The 21677-nt window shown below is 47.7% G+C and overlaps 1 protein-coding gene and 1 pseudogene across 1 annotated transcript in view; both read right to left on the reverse strand.

Moving 5' to 3' along the window:
• LOC122372927 (tyrosine kinase receptor Cad96Ca-like) overlaps positions 1-21677 on the reverse strand; it is a 31628-nt gene that overhangs the window by 5361 nt on the left and 4590 nt on the right. The window contains exons 2-9 of the mRNA XM_043350611.1: positions 13725-13807; positions 6360-6515; positions 5279-5493; positions 3776-3831; positions 3173-3369; positions 2659-2775; positions 2036-2201; positions 899-1051 (exon numbers count right to left, since the gene is read on the reverse strand). Of these exons, the coding sequence (XP_043206546.1) occupies positions 899-1051; positions 2036-2201; positions 2659-2775; positions 3173-3369; positions 3776-3831; positions 5279-5493; positions 6360-6515; positions 13725-13760 (1096 nt within the window). The 5' untranslated portion in view covers positions 13761-13807. The remainder of the gene's footprint in view (positions 1-898; positions 1052-2035; positions 2202-2658; positions 2776-3172; positions 3370-3775; positions 3832-5278; positions 5494-6359; positions 6516-13724; positions 13808-21677) is intronic.
• LOC122372928 lies at positions 7287-8991 on the reverse strand (annotated as a pseudogene).

Raw genomic sequence — 21677 nt, forward strand, 5'->3', positions numbered from 1 at the left:
AGCCGAGGTCATTACGTCGTAATGTTAAGCCTATTGGAAATACTAAATTCGGAAAATACTGGAGATATCCGCTTCGTTCCATCACTTTTGTGCTTTGAAACCACAGTACTTAACAGCAGGTCACTTGGTGCTTCTTTGTTTGGTGTACTTATCCATGGGTCAGGTCAAATGAGGTCAACTGAGGTCAAATGACGTTTTTGCCAATAACTTGGCACATAATGACGCTAGAGCTTAAAAAATGGTATCATTGTGTTCCTGGTGATCAGCCGAATCGAATGATATGCGATATGATGCAATTTGGTTAGCTTGAACTTAATTTATTAATTCAAGTTTACTTAAAATTTAAGAAAAACTTTAAGTACAATTAAGCAAACTAAAAAGTATATCATTCGACGCGCCTTGACGTGCTGAGTTCACTGGTGCTTTTCTTTTTGCTCTATCTTAATTAGATCAAAAGTTATAAGGGGAAAATTTTGACCATTTTTTTAGCGAAATTTTTACATTTATACCCCCAAAAAACCCTAAATATTGACCTAGAGCAACCAAATTTGCACAGGGGCGAGAACTCCAGGGGGCCCACTTACCTACTAAATTTGGTGTTGCTAGGTGCCATAGGAGCCAATCGCGAAGGGGGGGGGGGATCGCATCGACCCCCCCCCCCTGCCAGGCCGTGTTATGAAAAATGCCCTGCCAGGGCGAGGGTTAACTTTATCAACTTATGTTTCGGTTATACATTCGATTATTATATAGTTGGCCTACACAGTTAACAAGGTTGTTTTAACCGAAAACGTTTTGTGTGTGTGTGTTTTTTTTTAATACATTTTATTTGTAGTAATTGGTGTTATTATTTACATCACTATCCAATCTGTCATGTACCTATAATCAGCCATCCCCGTACCTTTTTCGGTGCAGCAGCCGAGCATGGTGACGACGTTCGGGTGCGGGTCGAGCAGCTTCATCATCTCCATCTCCTGCAGCAGGTCCCGGCGCTCCTTCTCACCGGCCGCCTCCTTCAGCGTCTTCACCGCCACCGTGCTGACGCCCTCCACGCCTGAACGTGATGAAGAAGGTGGTGAAGGGATTTGACATAGTCAACGATCAGCGGTTTTTACCCACTGTTTGCGGTTCTGTTCATGATATTGAAGGAACCCTGCGTTGGTCTTTTACCCCCTAGCCCTCCACTCCTGAATGTGATGGAGACGGTGCCTGGTGAAGGGCAGTGGCAGATCCAGAGGAGGGAAATAGGACAATTGCCCCTCCCAAACGGCATAAATTCAACATTACACTTAGGGCGGTGCATGTAAAGAACCAATTAATTGCTATGGTTTGCTCCCCCCCCCCCCCAAAAAAAAAACTCTGGGCTGGGTCCGCCAGTAGTGAAGGGAGTTGACATACAGAAAGACAGCGATCAGCGGTTTTCACCCGCTGCTTGCGGTTCTTTTCAGGATATTGAAGGGAGCCTGCGTTGGTGTTTATCTCTTAGCCCCCACTTCTGAATGTGGTGGAAATGGTGGTAAAGAGAAGTGAGAACTCACGTGACGATAGACGAGACGTGATGTAGACAGCGATGGAGGGACGGTCACGTACGGGGAAGAGGCCAGAGCTCCTAGAGCTCATGTTTATAGTTCTTTTGGGAACATGGAAGGAGAATACCACTACATTAACCTCGTCCTACTGAGGTACGTAACACTAAACCCGGTTCTCTAGAAAACGTCCCTCACCCGTCCCTCCAAACCAAATCCATTTAAACCCGTTCCTACAAAATCATCGCACCAAAGCAGTCCGTATAAACTCCGTCCCTCCAAACACCGTCCCTCTAAATCCCGTTTCTCCGATCCCTATCCAACCGAACCCCCATCCAAAGAAACCTCACCCCTCCAAACCCTGTTCCTCCAAACTTCATTCCTCCAAACCCTGTTCCTCCAAGTCCAAACCCCATCTCTGCAAACCCCATTCCTACAAAATCGCCCCACCAACCCCAAGCACCAACCCCGCCCCTCTAAACCCCGTAGAAAAAAACTCTGACAAAACTCACCGGTCATATCCAGTGCTTCGACCTTCCAGACTTGCCCGAAGCATCCCTCGCCCAGCTGGTGCAGAATGCGCAGGTGATGGCGCGGGAATTCCCACTTCTTGTCTGGGCCGCTATCTCCGGACGCAGAGGTGGTCGATACAAACGAGAGGTTCGTGTGGCCGAGATTCTGTGGGAATGGAGCGCATTGATGCGGTTAAGTTTGATCGTTAGATAGACGAGAACGGGCACAGCGAGGCAGCGATGATATACAAGTACACACATGAGCCTAAAAAGACCGCAAGGATAGTGAAACCAAGCCCTGCTTGTTTCTGTCTGTTTATGTCACCATTATCACTTATAAGAAAAAGAATGTTGTCAGTTTGCAAGAAGCGAATGAGCGTTATTCTGCAGTCACTCTTGTCCCTGTGGCATCCATGTCTTTGGGACAAAGTGCCATTGGGATCAAAGTGTCAATGCTAATCATTGAGCTACATCAATATCTTGGGGCAAAGTTGCCGTTATGCTACTTAAGGTGAGTCAAAGAGACCGTTACGTACCCATTTAGAGGCACCGATTTATTTTGAGTCAAAGTGAGTATCCATTTGGAGGCGTCGATTCCCTTGGAGTCAGTGACCGTTACGTACCCATTTAGTGGCGTCGATTCCCTTGGAGTCAAAGTGTCTCCAGGTGCTGCTGGGCTCGTCCAGCGCCTTGTCAGACGTCTGAGAGAGGCCCGAACGGCGCTGGAACTCGATCGAGAACTGAAAACGACAGGGTGGCGTTATAATGGAAATGGAACGACGAGAGATGTTATAATGGAGCGACGGAAGGTGGCATTATAATGGAAATGGAACAACAGGAGGTTGCGTTATAACAGAGAAATTACGACGGGGATATCATTAAAAGGGAACGTCGGGAGGTGGCGTTATGATAAATGTACAGCGTTCGGAGGTGAAGTTGTGATGGAACGACGACAGGTGGCATTATCATAGAAATGAAATGTTAAGTGGTGACGTTACGTTACATGGAACGAGTGACGGGAGGTCGGCCATTGGGATGCTACAAAGCCTTGCGAAAATGAATAAGCATAACTGTGAAAGGTCTGCTCACTGTCAGTCAATACTTATTCCATGTCAAGCTAACACCCTTCATACTCACGTTTCCGGCCTTGAGGCTCCTGTTCTTGGCCTGTTGACGCCGCTTCTTGAAGAAGTGGAAGCCGTACACGACAGTGGGCACCAGCACCAGCAGCACCACCAGTGTCACCACCAGCGGTGTGACATCAAACGCCGAGTCGCCAGTGTCCTCTGTCGCCGCTGGAGGCGCTGCAGTCGCAGTGGGCGCTGCCGTGGTCTCTGCGGGCGAGAAAAGGCGAGGTTGATATTTTAGTTGGAGCAATGGTAGAATAAAAGAGTGGAAAGACTGACTGCAATAGACTTGTGGCAGTGCGATACAGACCCAATGATTGTTCTGTCAGCTTAATTATCAATTAATAAATTGAAGCTCAGTGAACGAGCCATTTAGGCTGTCAACTTATATGAGTCAATCTGGAACGCTATCATTGTAGTTGACCAGTTTGTCATTTAGCTGACTGACCAGTTTGTGCGCTTGGCTCAAATTACATACCTAATTAGTTCAATTCGAAACTACCTACAACTGTCTGGACATTAGAACTAGACGAAAAGGAACGGTTTACCATAAACTGGGGCATATCTACAGCAATAAATAACTGCCGAAACTCTAGCTGAGCTGACTACTTACCGGTGGTGACCTGAAGCTGCTCCGTGGTTCTGATTGGCGGCTCCCTCGGCGGCGGCCTGTCAAGGTCACAAAATCCACCAATCAGAATTCAGGTACGGTGTGCAAGGGCGAGGATCTATGCCAATGGTTACACGTATTCTAACTATAGACGTAAAATATCATTTACAAGTGAAGACGGACTCCTTGGTTATTTGCTTTAATAATAGGTATATTTTCTTGTTGATGCATCGACACTGTTACTGATTTAGGCGCCTCTTTCGGGAATTATTGGTGATGCCGACGAATAGAGGTCGCCTCGATCGGCGCTGACCGTCTGATTCAGTCGGTGCTGCCGAGAGACGGCGTCTGCGGGCTCGGATTGGTCGCCTCCGGCGGTCAGCTGACGGACGGCCGGGGGCGAGCGGCGGCCCGAAGGTTCGGGAGTCGGGTTTTTCGATAGCTTGGTCGGGTTGGAGTTTGGTGTGTGTGTTGATGGCGGCGGTGTGCCGTGGTTTCTGGTTTTGATGGCGGCGGTGTGCCGTGGTTTCTGGTGTTGATGGCGGCGGTGTGCCGTGGTTTCTGGTTTTGATGGCGGCGGTGTGCCGTGTTTTCTGTGCCGTGGTTCAAGTTTGAGTTATAAACGGCCTACAAGAATGAGCTGAGATTTTTTATGCCGAGTTCCGTGACAGACACCAAATCCACGCGTTTGCTGATCTGGGGCTAGTCCTCTTCAGTGGCTATTTCTCCATACATTGCGGTTAAGCTGACTAAATCCATCCACCTACCACGGCTCCACAGCATTTCCTCAGCCCATTCAACCCCCTCACCTGGTGAACTCTGGCGGCAGTACGGGTATGACCCCTCCCCCTCCCCCCGCTTCACAGCATTTCCTCACCCCATTCAGCCCCCTCACCTGGCGGCAGTACGGGTATGACCCCGCCCCCGCTCCACAGCATTTCCTCACCCCATTCAGCCCCCTCACCTGGCGGCAGGACGGGTATGACCCCGCCCCCCGCTTCACAGTATTTCCTCAGCCCATTCAGCCCCCTCACCTGGCGGCAGGACGGGTATGACCCCGCCCCCCGCTTCACAGTATTTCCTCAGCCCATTCAGCCCCCTCACCTGGCGAATTCTGGTGGCAGTACGGGTATGACCCCGCCCCCGCTTCACAGCATTTCCTCACCCCACTCAGCCCCCTCACCTGGCGAACTCTGGTGGCAAGACGGGTATGACCCCGCCCCCCGCTCCACAGTATTACCTCAGCCCATCCAGCCCCTCACCTGGCGAACTCTGGCGGCAGGACGGGTATGACCCCGCCCCCCCCCCGCTTCACAGTATTTCCTCAGCCCCATTCAGCCCCCTCATCTGGCGAATTCTGGTGGCAGTACGGGTATGACCCCGCCCCCGCTTCACAGCATTTCCTCACCCCACTCAGCCCCCTCACCTGGCGAACTCTGGTGGCAAGACGGGTATGACCCCTCCCCCCGCTCCACAGTATTACCTCAGCCCATCCAGCCCCCTCACCTGGCGAACTCTGGCGGCAGTACGGGTATGACCCCTCCCCCGGGCCGCGGCTGGTTGAGGTTAGGCGGCAGCTGCGGCCGGGTATTCCTCGTGGGTAGAGGCTCGAACTCGTCTCTATCCCCGGCTGGGGGAAGGATTTCCACCCAGACCTCGTTGGAGACCTGGGCGCCGTTGCTGTCGGAAGCCGTGACGTACAGGTAGTACTGGTTGTCCACCTGGGGGGCGACGATGTTGGAAAATCAGACACTCAGGCTATTGATCTGCATGCACAATCAGGTGGCTCTAGAGTCTACAGAGTGAAGTTACGGTGTTGAAGTTGTTGCCGTACGTGCGATGAGAAGTAGAGGCAGTAGGTACTGGCCGTCTACCTAACAAGAGGATGTGCTGGAAACGTGCAGTTGGACACTTATAACTCTCAGCACTGTCTACCAGCTCCGTTCACGAGCTCCAGAATCCCTTTACCGTGACGTCACCACGGCGGTAGAATCTCCCTTCACCCATAGGCATGCATGCAAATTTCATCATCTTTCGAGCGAGCAGGAGAAAAAAAAAACAAGGATTGTGTGTCATCAAAAGTTGTACCGATGTAACAATGAGTTCGCCTCATTACGATAAATGGGGCTGAAAGTAGAAAATAGGTCTATGAGCCAAAATCAGCAATTCAAATGGAATCTTGCTGTCTACTACATCTAGTCACGTTAGGGTCTGTTCAGGAGGCAGATGAACTCCCACGGGTCAAATGACTAGCAACAGGTGGAATTGCTGGTTGTTAGGTGTCTCAAGGACACATCAAGTCGGAGAGTGCTTACTCACTAAGACCCGGGATCTCCATCTCCACGTACAGCCCACCGCTAAAGTAATGTAGGGTTTTACCAATCTCAACGGTTGGCTTTGACTGGCGATTGTTTAATGCGGAGTGATCGAAAAGAAGATGTCAATAGCTAAAGTTGCAGCTGCAAGGGTGACGATACATATAAGCTACATTCGAAGTTTCATTGTAGTCTGGCTAATCGTTCCTAAGCTTCAGAAGCAGAACATACCCATGACTGAAACCACACATTACTTCTGCTGTGGACTGTACCTTGTCACTGAGGTTGGCCGCCAGGTAGACGACTCCCGTCCGGTTGTTGATGTAGAACAGGTGTGATCCGTCCTGGTACTCGGACGCGCGTATGCCAAATGTAACTGTGTCATTGTCTTTGTCCTTGGCCGTGGCTCGGACAATGAGCGAGTTAATCTGAAACATAGAGTTGGGGAGGTCGTCACTAGATGGCGCTGAGAGCCGTTGCAGGATTTTGTCAAGATCTCACTATGTTTCACGGGTATCTGTGGCTAAGTAGGTACACATGTTAAAATCATGACAGGTCTTCATACGATGATAACGAGATCTTTTATTAGGCGCCGCTGGTCAGATCAACTTGGTAACGCTGCTTCCGGCGGTTACCGCCAAAACAGTGCGATATTTCCAATTGATTGAAGGAAGGTTTTGGTGAGCTGCGATGAATTTCGTTGCAGCGAACGAGGCATATATGAACCTTTGTAAAACATTTATTAGAAAACATGCCAATTACAGTGGACCTTGTATGGCTGTGATGCTAGACGTGACCTTTTTACTTCCCCGTGCATTCTGAAATTCGACAGACAATGATATTAGGTAACTAGGTACGGCTCTCGCGAGATTAAGCGGCGGGTTTTGCACTTTTACATTTCCGGTTATATCTCAGAAACTAATCGATCTACGATGAAGCCATTTTACACGATCATGGCCAACAAGTCCAACCACTTGATCTACGACTTGTTGGTTCACAACAAGTTGTGAACCAACAAGTCGATCGCATCTTCAACACTTAACAGCTTAAGACGACGAAGATATAGCCTGAAGTACCCTAAATTTTCTAGGTGCAAAACCTACCGCTAAAACCCGCGAGACCTGTACATACTATATATTGTTTTCAAATAAACCATTGTCCAGTAATGCTTGTTTATTGACATGGGTTATCGGTAGGCATACATACAGCTAATTTCAGCGTCATATATATGCTGCTGAGGACAACAATGGTAACACAGTTATAATATTCGATACACAAGAAAAATGACGTAACACATACCGAACTTCTTCGGCCTTCTCCCTCGGTGCTCACATATTAAGAATATTCTCCCATACCTTCCCCAAGTAGTATCACCTTCGCTTTACGCGTCTAAAAAAGCGTTGATAACCTTCATAGACCCTCCTTGTTATCATTTCACGGTAACTCGTTACCGATGTTTGGCAGGATTTCGCCGATCTTCTCCTTTACCCCTTCACCGGCCTTTTTCACGCCAGTGAACCTCACCACCCATGCCCAGCGACCGCGGACCTGTACCAGACCAGGGAATTCAACACGGCCCTCGGCGCACTTCACCGCACCATAGCCCAGGAGCTCACAGCCAGTCGACTCCTTCGGCGCCGAACCCAGCTCGAGGCTCCCATTCTCCGGCCAAGAGAGTGTGATGGCGAACACATCCCCTTGACGCTGAGTGTACCACACGTCACCATTGAGAGAGTCGTTCTCCATATATGGCCATAGATGTCGTCTCGTGATCCATAGATGGCGTCTCCGTTGATGCTCAGCCACTCGCCCAGCTGAGTCAAGCGCTCTTCGAATGTTGGAATGATGCGTCCGTCAGCAGTCGGCCCGACATTGATGAGGGCGTTACCTCCACAGCTGACCGTTGAGACCAACTCTGCGAGGAGTTCTTCCATGCTTAGGACGTCCTTGAGCTGCATCTGACGACGGTACGCCCACTTGTTGCGGTCGAGGGTGAAGGCGTTCTCCCACTTGCGCGAGATGAGACGTCCCGGGTTGAAGCGATCGCTACAGGTGAGGAAGCCACCGTGGCGACAGGTGGTCCCCTTCCCCCAGCGGTCGTTGGTCACCACCGTCTCCCGCACTGGGGAATCGTTGTAGAGCCACGCCAGGAACTCTTTATAGGTGCAGTACTCGGGAGAATCGTCCCAGTCTCCGGCTGACCAGACAACGTCCGGATGATACGTCTCCACTAACTCGTGGAGCTCCGGGATCGTCTTGCCGGTCACAAAGTCACTCCGGTTGGTCGCTCGGTCGTTCCGGTACAGCGGGTTGAACCACTCGTACAGGGAGTGATACACTCCGAACCGCAGGTCTGTGCTCTTCCTGATGGCCTTCGCCAGATCGCCTACGAGATCACGCTTTGGACCGACATCCATTGCATTCCAGTTCCACGACCACCTGCTCGGCTACTCCAGAGAGTGAACCCCTCGTGATGTTTGGCCGTCAGCACCACATACCTAGCTCCGGACTTTTGGAAGATCTCCGCCCAGCGCTCTGGATCAAACATCTCCGCTCGGAACTGCGGCGCAAAGTCGGCATAGGTGAACCCTTGCGGTAGTTCTTCCTCATAAACTCCACGTACTCTGGCTTCTTATCTTGACGCCAGAAGTTCCAGAACCAGGCTCCGCCGAATGCAGGCACGGAAAACACACCCCAGTGAAGGAAGATTCCCACTTTGGCTTCATCATACCAGCTCGGAAGGGGACGCGAGTCAAGGGACTCCCACGTGGGTTCGTAGCGGGCCAGCGTTGGGTGCACAGCTACCACATCCAGCAGTAGAGGTAGAAGTAGCGACAGACGAGGCACCTGCATTGTGCACGGTAGGTAGCTACAGACGCAGCGGCAGGGTCTTCAGAGCGGCGGTGCGAGAGTTAACAGTGATGACGTCACTGGTGCAGGGGCGGCGCCACGGGTTTTCGATAGGGGGGGACGGGGACCGAAAATCGAAAATCCCAAAAGTAGATACTGATCGTGTATGCAAAAAAAAAAAAAAAAACGAGGCACGTAACGCCGCGAAACTTGGCAAGGCCCAAAACACATCGAATGGTGCATCCCGTTTTCAAACTTATCCTAGGACACCTAAGATCGATCACCTTTTCAAGCATCCTTGCCTCTAAATCAAAATTTGCAGTCTTGCCAACTCAAAGCTGGTTTCCTACAAGCTGCGAATTGCTTAGGCATAAGTAGCAGTGCCAGCTATTCTTACATTTCGTACTTTCAAATTTTCGATCTTACGTCTGGTCAGCTTCAGGGCTTCACCATCATATACATAGTCATGGAGGAAAAGTGGGAATGTCTTCTGCTCTGACAAGTGCGCCAAAACTGCAATATAATTTCAGAATCATGACATCACCACCTGATCCATATGCAACGGGCAGGGTGCAGCTAATGGCTAGCCGTCAGTGGTCATGTCATCGGTGGTCACTCAAAAGGCCATGCTAGGTCATAGAAGGTCACCAACCGTTATTAGATCACACTTTCTGATGGATTTTACTTGCCAAGAGCTTCGCGGGAAAAACGAGCGCATGCACCGTTGAAAAAATTGAGTGAAAGGGTCTCAGGTCCGGCGACCTCTGCAGGTGAAATGCCCCAGGGTAGGATTCCGGTCCTTGTTGATTAACTTCGTCAAAAATGGCAGTAGAGCTGTGATGTCGGCACCATTGTGTTCATGATCGAGCTGGCACGACCTGCATCGTTCTCATATTCACCCTCCAATCGTAACAACTACAGCAGGGATTGGCAAATGGCGGGGCACCCCCTTTGGGAGGTAATGAAGGTCTCTGGAAACCTCATCCCACATCTCTTAAGCATTAGTGGCTCTCCTTATGGAACAGGTTTCTTGACTGGTCTGTTTCACCCCAGAATTCAAAGACTAGTCAAGGTAAAACCGAGCGCACCACAGTGAGCACAATTTGATAAGCTGGTGTATCTCAATTTTCATGTAGAACCTTTCACGTATCACGGACCTAAAACCCTTTCGTGCACTCATGCAAAAGCAACTGCCATGTTTCAACAGCTGGTAATGGCATTTTCACAGCCGCTGACGTAAGAAGGGGAGGGATGGGGGGCTCGATTAGACCCCCAGCCGTTCGGCCGCCGACCGAACTTAGTTTTGCAGAAAAAAAACGAGTGCTATCGAACCCCTTGACGAGAGGGAGCCGATGCTATATCCAATTATAAGGTCTTGGGCTACTGCGTGCTTTTTTGGTCCTGCCTGTGATCTATCCGAACACTTCTCCCCACAAGTGCTGGGGTTAAATGGCATAGATTTCAAATGGTTCCTGTGGTAGAACTGCCATGCTTGAATTTGACTCATTAGGAATGGAAAATTTTCATATAGTAACGGAAATCAATGGAATTTCAGGTTGGTTTTATCGGCAATGGGGTCTGGCAGTGGGGTGGGGAGGTAATAAGTAATAACCCTGCCTGGCGCCCCAAAAAGGGGGCACGATCCCCGAGGCCCTGCCGATCACCTTATAACTACAGACATCACAGCTCCACACCTTTTGCAGATGGCCAGGACCCCTGCGATGCATCCCAACAGCAATCTTTATTCAGAACCTGCCTTGATTAACCAACGATGCATTAAATGCCACGGATAGCTCTATAATGCATTATTATCAACTATTGAACGGGCCTCGCCGATAGGGGGGTACTGTACCCCCCTAACTTTCGATAGCGGGGGACCTGTCCCCCCCGTCCCCCCCGGTGGCGCCGCCCATGCACTGGTGGATCACAACTGCTGGTTACGTCACTGGTTCTCCGAGATAACGACAATTATTTTAAGCCACCCAGACCAACTGTTTTAGCTTCAGAATAATAACTTCTAGACGCCTGGGCACCACAATAGCTACATCGGCGTAAACCGTGCCAACTTCAGTCTGCAGTTCCTGCGAGTCCAACTCAATTCCACCACTGACTTCAGTTCACCAGCGCCACAGACTCTCGGCCACTGCGTAGAGCATGGTCCATAGAGGCCGACTGAAATCTGAACCCACAGCGGTTCGGCGGTAGGCTCTGTTTACAAACTGGCACACTGGACTGTTTACTGTAAAAACGGTGGCCTGCCCTGTGACATAGAAACTGCACTGAGCGGTGGCCGGTGCTGACATGTCACATGCCAGTCAACATGTGGAGTTTTTATGACAGGTTTTCTATTACGAACGCATGTGTCACGGGACGCAAATTGTTTACAGAGGTTTACAGATACAGAGCAACAAGCATCGAAAGACAAAGAAGAGGGGAAGTGCTTGTGTCCATCAAAGAGTAATGATTTGTTTTAGAAATGGGAGCAAAAGTACTTGTTTGATTTTTTTTTTTGTCTCACTAGGCTCGTTGTTGAAGTAAAAGTCCCCTCAAAGCGAGTCGCTGATATATGTAGTATGTGAGCAGATAGAGGGTAGGTACTTGTGTTGGTTTGATTTTAGGCTGGTACTAAATAGAAATTGTAGAAACCAGACTTATAAGGAAATGAATGACTATTAATTGCTGAATACCAGTGGTCGGCAGGTCCTCCGGGGTCGTGCCCCCTTTTTTGGCGCCAGGCAGGGCCATTACCCCCACCCTACCAGACACCATTGGTGATACAACCAATGTTACTGAAATTCCATACTTTTCCGTGACTCTTTGGGTAGGTACCATATCTGCGAGAAACCGCAGGCCCCTCCCCTGCGGTTTCTCGCAAATATCTCAAAAACGTTGGCACGGAGCGCCACCATTTTGGAACATTTTATCATACATCGTTTCTGCACATGTTGTGAATATTTCAGACCAGAGTCACTCAAGGTCAGGTCACCAGATCGATCACGTCAAGTGACCTCACCTCAGTAAAGACTGCAACGCCTACTTTAGCTGCATTGAGTGACAGATCTCTTTCAAACTTTCAGGAATTGATAAAGGCAACAACATGTACAAAATTTTGTATCTCGGAGATTTGATGTCGGTGACCAAAGTTCAGGTCAATTTCACGCCCTCTCCCATTATCAATGGGAGAGGGCGCAAAGTCAATGGTAGAAAATTGAAAGGCGCCTCTTTTGGACCAGTGTCATTCCTAACACTGTGACACTCTTATTTACAAGTAAAGATGACCGCTGAACCGGAAAATTGCACCCGTAACCCCGCTGTATGTCCCTGAGGTCATTTCAGGTCATGAATGGTATCTAACAGCTATTCGCTAATAACTTTTGATAAAGGCATCCCAGAGCGATGAAAATGCCTTATAAGTGTTCAGCTCAACGATACGGATCGACTGATGTGCAACAAAACATTCGATGCTTCTCGACGGGAGGATCACGATGCTGATAAAAGTGAGCTCTTGCAAGTTTTGAGTGAAAAGTTATTTAAGAAAAACTATCAGCAAGCATCGTACATTTTGGTAGCTTTTGTCTCCTGCAGGCTAAACCACCTTCGCTTGAATCTGAGGGCAGGCATCAGAAAAAACGTTAAGAGAGCTATCGAATGCGTTTTTCCGCAGCGCTGTAGCTCTATCCTTTCCTGAGCTATAGGCCAGTTTGTCGAAAATTGTCAAAGGTTGACCTGGAAATTGGCGAAATTTTACGTTCGATGACCTCTGGTGACCTGACCTTTGATTTGACCTAAAAGGTGACCATAGTTTTTTCTTCATCATTTCTTACGCTCTTTCGATCGCCGACTACGGCGTTTCGCTAGTGACCCAGGAGCCAAGTTAATAGGGGGTGTTCAACCTCCATCTCCAGCAGGGCGTGGAAATCCAGGAGCCCCAGCAGGGCGCGGGTTAACCCCCATACGTATAGGGGTAGCGGGTATTCTTCGAGAATAGATCACGTTAATAGATCACGTTAAAAGGGTCGGATCACGAAAAAAAAACTGTACCATCGAGCCGATCATTTTTATCTGTCCTGAAAATGGCATGACCTTAACCCAAATAACCGTTGATTTGTGAGATTTTCTTGGGATCATGGCAGGCCACAAAATCTCACTTCAAGAAGTTACAGCAGGACCCGATTAACTCGGCAGTTGTTATTGACCTATGGAAGGTCACCCAATGACCAACGACCTTTAAATTGGGTAGCAGCGGCTGCTTATCTTCACGGGCAACACGCTCAATTTTTCTGCAAAGCTCCAGCTCAGAGACCGAGATGCTCAGGTCAGGGTGTAATGGACGACTCCTCTCCCTTGCGTTAGTGACTGTGAAAACGCCAATAGACGAGCGCCGGCTAGTAGGTACATGACAGTTACTTTCCACGACTGTACGGAATGGTGAGCAGCTACATGAAAATTGGCATGCGCCAGCTAATCAGTTCATGCTTTGTGCGTTTGACCTCGACTAATCTTTGAATCCTGGGGCACAACAGTTGCGATGTTTGTCCCATCAAGGGAGCCATTAATTCTAAAAAAGATGAGGCTTTCTCAGAGGCCCTCATTACCCCCCGCCGAAGGGCGCCATTACCCCCAAAGGGGGCATGCCCCACCATTTGCCGACCCCTGCTGAATACCGTTACGGGCGCAAAACCACCATTGCAGTCGGCGTACCCTGAAGTTTCAATAAACAAACAATGTGTTATTCCGAAACAAAGGCACAATAAAATAAATAACGCTGGCAACGAAGTCCTACTCACCCTTTCATCGGCCGGCACCTTCCAGTTTCGTTCCATCCATAGTGTTGGCGGTGAGTTGCCCCGTATGGGCCGCTGGGTACACACTGAAACACAGACAAAACAGGTGACGTCACATGTCAGGGACTTTAATATATGTGTCGGCGGTGAGTTGCCCCGTATGGGCCGCTGGGTACACACTGAAACACAGACAAAACAGGTGACGTCACATGTCAGGGACTTTAATATATGTGTCGGCGGTGAGTTGCCCCGTATGGGCCGCTGGGTACACACTGAAACACAGACAGAACAGGTGACGTCACATGTCAGGGACTTTAATATATGTGTTGGCGGTGAGTTGCCCCGTATGGGCCGCTGGGTACACACTGAAACACAGACAAAACAGGTGACGTCACATGTCAGGGACTTTAATATATGTGTTGGCGGTGAGTTGCCCCGTATGGGCCGCTGGGTACACACTGAAACACAGACAGGACAGGTGACGTCACACATCAGGGACTTTAATATATGTGTTGGCGGTGAGTTGCCCCGTATGGGCCGCTGGGTACACACTGAAACACAGACAGGACAGGTGACGTCACACATCAGGGACTTTAATATATGTGTTGGCGGTGAGTTGCCCCGTATGGGCCGCTGGGTACACACTGAAACACAGAGAGAACACGTGACGTCACACATCAGGGACTCTAATATATGTGTCGGCGGTGAGTTGCCCCGTATGGGCCGCTGGGTACACACTGAAACACAGATAGAATAGGTGACGTCACACATCAGGGACTTTAATAAATGTGTCGGCGGTGAGTTGCCCCGTATGGGCCGCTGGGTACACACTGAAACACAGACACAACACGTGACGTCACACATCAGGGATTTTAATATATATGTGTCGGCGGTGAGTTGCCCCGTATGGGCCGTTGGGTACACACTGGAACACAGACAAAACAGGTGACGTCACAGATCAGGGACTTTAATATATGTGTTGGCGGGCAGTTGCCCCGTATGGGCCGCTGGGTATACACTGGAACAAAGACAGAAAAGGTGACGTCACACATCAGGGACTTTAATATATGTGTGGGCGGTGAGCTGCCCCGTATGGGCCGCTGGGTATACACTGGAACAGAGACAGAACAGGTAACGTCACATGTCAGGGACTTTAACCCGCGCGGGGCTGGGGTCTCCAGCCGAACGCGCGGGGCTGGGGGGGTAAATTTTACCCCCCCCTGTTATCTCCCGAACTAATGGTCCGATTTGGAAAATTCAAACGCCAATCGAAAGCTCTCATCACGAACTACTAAAAACATGTACTTAATTTAAAGTTTGAGGTCAAGGTCAAGGTCAGGTCAAGGGTACAAATTGCAAGTTTCTACAGTATCGGCCTTGCACCGTAGTTGCCGAAGAGTGGAGTAATGGACTGAGACTGATCGCCCAAAACGTGTTCTTAGGCTACCAAGACAATATTCGTTGCATACAATATCATTTAGAGGTCAAGGTCAAGGTCAGGTCAGGTCAGGTCAGGTCACCAAAAAACAAAATATAGAAAAGGGCATGTGCGACACATGTTTTATGGGTCATTTTACTCATAGAATTCAATAGGCACACTCAATAAGTGATATGGACCACCTCTGGATGAATTTCAGGTCGAGGTCAGGTCAAGGTCAGGTCAAGTGAGGTCAAATTTTGAAGTTGGTTGTTAAGGCCTAAAAAGGTGTCTATCTGATGCAGTTTTTCACGGCGAATCGAATGGTGCTATTTTTGTTTCCGTACGAGGTCTAGAACTTCCCAAAAAGTCATTTTTTCAAAACTTTTGTGTGTCGTGATGTCATAAAAGTTTAAATAACTCCCACATTTTTGAACTGATTCTTCTAAAATTTGGTATGTAGGTGCACATAGACCACTTCTCTGACATATATTCCGGTTTTTTCGATAGACTCAAAATTTTGGATTTTATAATGATTTTCCCAAAAAAGTCAGTTTTTTTAGAAAAAAATTAGGCCAAAATCCAAAATTTTCAAAAAACCGAGATAGCCATTTGATAGACAAAGTAAAATTACGTATAACCTTTTTTGTTACGTCTTGATTCCTTTAAAAATGAAGATGTTAGCGGCGTTTGAACTTTTGCCGTTTTTGAGGCGAAAATGGCGAACATGACGTCACTAAAACGTCAATTTCTCAAAAATTTTCCGACGGATTTCGCTCAAATTTTCAGGGAACGTGTCAAATTGATGTAAAAAAAAGGTACTGAAAGTTTGGCGGCGCTGCGCGCCGCCGTTTTTGAGATATCGCAAAAATTCGCGAGGGGGGGTAAAATTTACCCCCCAGCCCCGCGCGGGTTAATATACAATGTATGTGTTAATATACAATGTATATTATAATGTATATTACAATGTATATTGCAATATGTATAAGACTGCAGCCATATGTATAATGTATATTAATGTATATTACAATGTATACAATGTATATTACAATGTATGTATGGGTTAATATACAATGTATGTGTTGGCGGTGAGTTGCCCCGTATGGGCCTCTGGGTACACACTGGAACACAGACAGAACAGGTGACGTCACACATAAGGGACTTTAATATACTCGTATGTGTCGGCGATGAGTTGCCCCGTATGGGCCGCTGGGTACACACTGGAACACAGACAGAACCGGTGACGTCACACATCAGGGACTTTAATATATGTGTCGGCGGTGAGTTGCCCCGTATGGGCCGCTGGGTACACACTGGAACACAGACAGAACCGGTGACGTCACACGTCAGGGACTTTAAAAATTGGCCCCAGGAACACAGCGGACAGTGAATGTGGAGGCACACAGGATATATGGATGATTGAAGGAGACAACAGTGAGCTTGATGAGCATTTACAATTTTTCCAAAGCAATAAGCATTGACAAGACAGGTATGCAAAAATCCCGTAAAAGGGGAAGACACTGGGATGAGAAAAGGCTCGAGGGAGGAAGCACTGTGACCTCTGAACACTTAAAAAAGATAAAAACACACTCTGGCACGCTCGGCATCATTCAGGTATGCATTATGTACGCTCATCAATGATTTGAGACCGACAAGAACACAGTATGATTGCTGATTCGCGCGTTCTTCGTGCACACCTGTTTCATTCGAGTGCATGTGCAAGTATGTGTGCATAAAAATTCGTGATCCGTAAAAAAGTCAGGGTACACAAAGAGGGGTTTGTCAAAAGCTATGTGTGTTATGCCACCGCCTCTGCCGGTTCAATGACCACACATGTGTAATGTGTACCTATGCGAGTAACATCACATCTAAAAATGCTCATAAAACCTTCAAAATGAGTGGACCTAAATAACGAAATGTACCTAGTTCCGATTCCATGCACAATTGCCACAATTACCATAAAGATCTGTAATACTGAGAACAGCTGTGGTATACTCGTATTGTAAATACAAATACATTGGAAACCGGAACCTCGGTTTCGGCGAAACGCGGAGCGGCACGACTCAAATACAGTTTCGTCAGACCGCAGTTTACAAATAATGAAAACGTCAGAGCATTGAAATGCGGAACATGGCGGGGTAGACAGAAAACCTCAAAGTTTGTGCGACTGTTGCTAGCCAAATATAATAACGCCGGCTGTAGTTTTGATGGTTAAAGCATCCATATGAAAACAACAGTCCCGGAAATGATGATAACTGATGTAACTGATCAAACGCTGACATGAAATAAATGGATGTTGAGATAAATACGCAGATGTCTATGGGTATGAGGCATTACCCGTGATAGACAAGGGTTCCTTTCTGCTCAACATTTCTAGTTTCAGGTAGTTTCAGGTAAGGTTTCAGGTCTAGTTTCAGCTTAGTTTCAGGTAAATGCAGCGGGGCACTTTTCACATAAGCACTGCTTTGAATTCCCAACACATTATGCTTCGTAATGTATGTAGATATGATGGACAACTTTCGTTAGGTTTCGCTTTGTGTGTTCCTTGCGCATCACTAACATAGATAAATCAAGATTACAAACTGCTCAGCCATTGACGTCACAAATATTCCAAGGTCAGTAGTCACGCCTCACACCTGCAATCCGCAGTATTTACACGTAAACCGCAGTTTTACAAGAACCACTCATAGCATTACACAATACACATGAATTCAACCAAGGATTCAACGACCGTATATCTTCTGAACAACTGTGCAGAAAATCTTCCAAGCACGACTATTGGCCATGCCGTTGATGGCTTATACAGAGTTGCCCACCCAACTAACCTTACGTGAAAGTCATTGTTACATAATTCGTGATAAATAATAAATAGATAACGTTTTGTAACCTTTAATTTATATTGTCTCCGTAGTTTCTGTCCCATGATAAAAATATAAATAACCTGGCAGCTGGTGCATTGTTTACATTGTTGTTTAATTCTCGACAAATTCGTGCAGTACCGTGCGAAGAGCATGTCGGATAATGATCACACGGATAACAGGAAGAGTGTCGCGTGATGAAAGTTGTTATCAACTGCATGTCTACAGTCCATACTAAACGTTCCTTAGTTCATTGTAGTGGGTGCTAGTTTCTAAGAATATGGAGCTGAGAAGAATTGAATTTAAAGTAATGAAGGTTCTACAATCTACACTGGACACTAATGACAATTAGAGGGTGTAGCTCTGGCCTCTGGATATACGGCACGGGGGATCCAGGCGATGATGTTGGCAGGACATAACCATCACAACTGCTTGTTTGATATATTATGAAATTAAAAGTGCATCGGATAGCTACCTGCTGCTAAAATGACAAGCTAAACTAAAATATTTGAAAACGTAAAAATAGCCTGTCTCCTCGTGAGAAAACGTGTTATTTTTCTGGAATAACTCGCTTCAAAACCTCCCTCCTGCACCCGCCATTGACGGAATACCAAGGTCAGTGACCGCCGGAGGCCAGGCACAGATCGCATCTCTCGGTGCTCCGCGATAAAGTTCAGCTGGGGGCAGTGGTGCTGCAGAGGTGCGGTGTTAAGCTCCTTGAGCGCCTAATGCAGCAGAATGCTGGTGTGGAAATATACGGCATTGTGTATACCATCTGTACCTAGAAATGCAGAAAAGCGTTGATGCAAGTTTAACCCGCGCCGTGCTGGGGGGGGGGGCGTTTTTACGCCCCCCCTCAGGTTTTTCGCGAATATCTCAAAAACGGCGGCGCGCAGCGCCGCCGTTTTTGGTACACGTGTTCCTACATCATTTCCGCACATGTTGTGAAAATTTCAGACCTAGGCCGTTCAAGGTCAGGTCACCAGGTCACGTCAAGTGACCTTACCTCAGAAAAAGTTCAAAGGCTCGCTATAGCTACACCGACTGAACGATCACTTTGAAACTTTCAGCGATTGATATGAGTAACAGTATGTATAAAATGTATATCTCGGATTTTTGATATCTGTGACCTAAGGTCAGGTCAATTTTGCGACCTCTCCATTATAAGTCAATGGGAGAAAATTGAAATGCGCCTCTTTTGGACGAATATCGTTCAAAACGCTCTCAAACATCGGTTCATAGGTAAACATGACACACTGAATAGGAAAAATGCACCTGTGACCCCTCTGTGTGCCCCTGAGGTCATCTCAGGTCATGAACGGTCGCCAGCAGTTTTTTGGCTATAACTTTTGATAGAGACGTGCTAGAGCGGTGAAAACACGTCAGATGTGTTCAGCTCGACGATACGGATCGACTGATATGCAACATGACCCTTTTCGGTCAGGTCATGACCCTGACCTGAGGTCAAATTTTCAAAATGACCTTTCAAGGTCAACGAATAGTTCATTCGACGCGTCTCGACGAGAGGAACACGATGCTGGCAAAAGTAATGTCATGGCGCTTATGAGTCAAAAGTTATTGACGAAAAAACGTTTTTCGTAAAAACGGCTATTTTTGGAGTTTTTGCCCTCTGGAGGCTAAACCGTTGACCTGAGGTCAAATCTGAGAACATTACTCAGAAAGGTCTGTAAAAGGGCTATCGAATGCGCTTTTCCGCGGCGCTGTAGCTCTATCGGTTCCCGAGATAGCCGTTGGCAGTTTCCAAAATGTTGAAATAGTCAACATTTTACCTTTGGTGACCTCTGGTGACCTGACCTTTGACCTGACCCAAAAAATGACCGAAGTGTTTTCGTCTTTATTTTTGACGCTCTTTCGATTGCCGCTTACCTCGTGTCGCTACGTGGCCCAGGAGCCGAGTTAGACGGGGGGGCGTGAAAACGCCCCCCCCCCCCCAGCACTCGGCGGAAAGTTCAGGCCACCAGCACGGCGCGGGTTAAGGTGCACTTCAACTGCATGATTTTCTCCCCTCGACTTTGGCAAACAATATGAAAAAGTAAAGTCGTACAGATATAAAAGCGTTCGGCCTTGTCAAACTTCTAAGTTTCTAAATGTGCAAATGCGTTAAGTTTCTCTATATGCAAACAGAAGCAGATTTAAGGGCTTCCAAGGACGCTGAATACATAAGTCATTAATCACCCATAAATTCAAACTATGACACTCATTTACACAAGTTATGTCTAAATGTACGGCAAATCTCTACGGATATCTACGCCACGGGGCGAATTCTAATATTATCCTCCATCTTGACTACGGCTGTGGTTGGTATTCCCAGCTCCCACCATTATCTCCTGACGAACGATGACTGGGTGGCTAGTCAAGGACGCCATTCATAGCGAGCGTCCGGCTACTGCGTGACGTCATTAGGGGGCGGTGACGTCACTGGGACGCCGCCCAAATAGCTCACTTCTGGCAGCGGCGGTGAGACGACAGATTGTAGGATCAGGTGGAGAGAAGGAGGGAGAGAGGGAGGAAGAGAGAGAGAGAGAGAGAGAGAGAGAGATTGATATAGAGAGAGAGAGAGAGAGAGAGAGAGAGAGAGAGAGAGAGAGAGAGAGAGAGAGAGAGAGAGAGAGAGAGAGAGAGAGAGAGAGAGAGAGAGAGAGAGAGAGAGCATGTCTAGGTAATTTAACGTAATATCTTTGCCGTCCCAGGCGGAGAAGTATTTTGTAATTTAGTCACTCTGCATATCAGCATAAAGGAAGGCAGGAAAGCTTTTATTTACAAATACAGTAAATGCAATAACAATAATATGTTGTATATTGTCCGATTCTAATAAATTCTGACTGGCTGAAGCAATCATCTTTTGAACGACTTTTTATAGAAAAGTTTTCATACGACATTCTAGGATTCGTATATTGTTCATTTTGACAAATGTTTACTTTAATGAAAAACAATATCAAATTCTTATCTGTATTCAATGTAAACGCGTTTCGATTATTTCTTTATCAATACATTGATACAATACAGATAATGAAAACTTATCTGTATTGTATCAATGTATTGATAAAGAAATAATCGAAACGCGTTTACATTGAATACAGATAAGAATTTGATATTGTTTTTCATTAAAGTAAACATTCTAGGATTCGTTGTTTATGTACAATCCGACTTTTCTTAATTCTGAGATTTGTTTGTGTGCATTTAAGTGCACAAGGAAAACGGCGGCATGGTCGTGTATCAGGACTTAGCTACAGCCGGGTGCTCAAAGGCGGCACAAAGCTTTCATTCTATTGTATTTTAGGGTGTTTTTATTCATACGTATGCAATTATGGTAGCATATGGTGCTCATAGCTTACATTTGCTCATTTATGCATTGTTAGGGAATACCGCCGGTCTACCGGGCAGGTGGCCCGAATGCCGGACGCTCGAGCGCCGGCTGGCGGGCGCGGCGGCTCGGTCGGTCGGTGCCGCGTGAGTTACGTGTGCGCTCGGCCTGCCCCCCGGCGGTGAGCGATCAGCTGACCGGGCCCGGGCGGCCGGTAGCGGGGGCTGTGGCGAGCATTATTGGCTGTTGGTCCGTGCTGGGACGAAGTTGTCGGTCTTGGATGTGTGAATTGTCACCGTTCGTGGCAAATACAAGACTGATTACTTTACAAATTGGTGCCGAAACCCGGGACGTTG

Source organism: Amphibalanus amphitrite, unplaced genomic scaffold, assembly GCF_019059575.1.
Source record: "Amphibalanus amphitrite isolate SeventyFive unplaced genomic scaffold, NRLGWU_Aamphi_draft 001419F_arrow, whole genome shotgun sequence".
Lineage (NCBI taxonomy): Eukaryota > Metazoa > Arthropoda > Thecostraca > Balanomorpha > Balanidae > Amphibalanus > Amphibalanus amphitrite.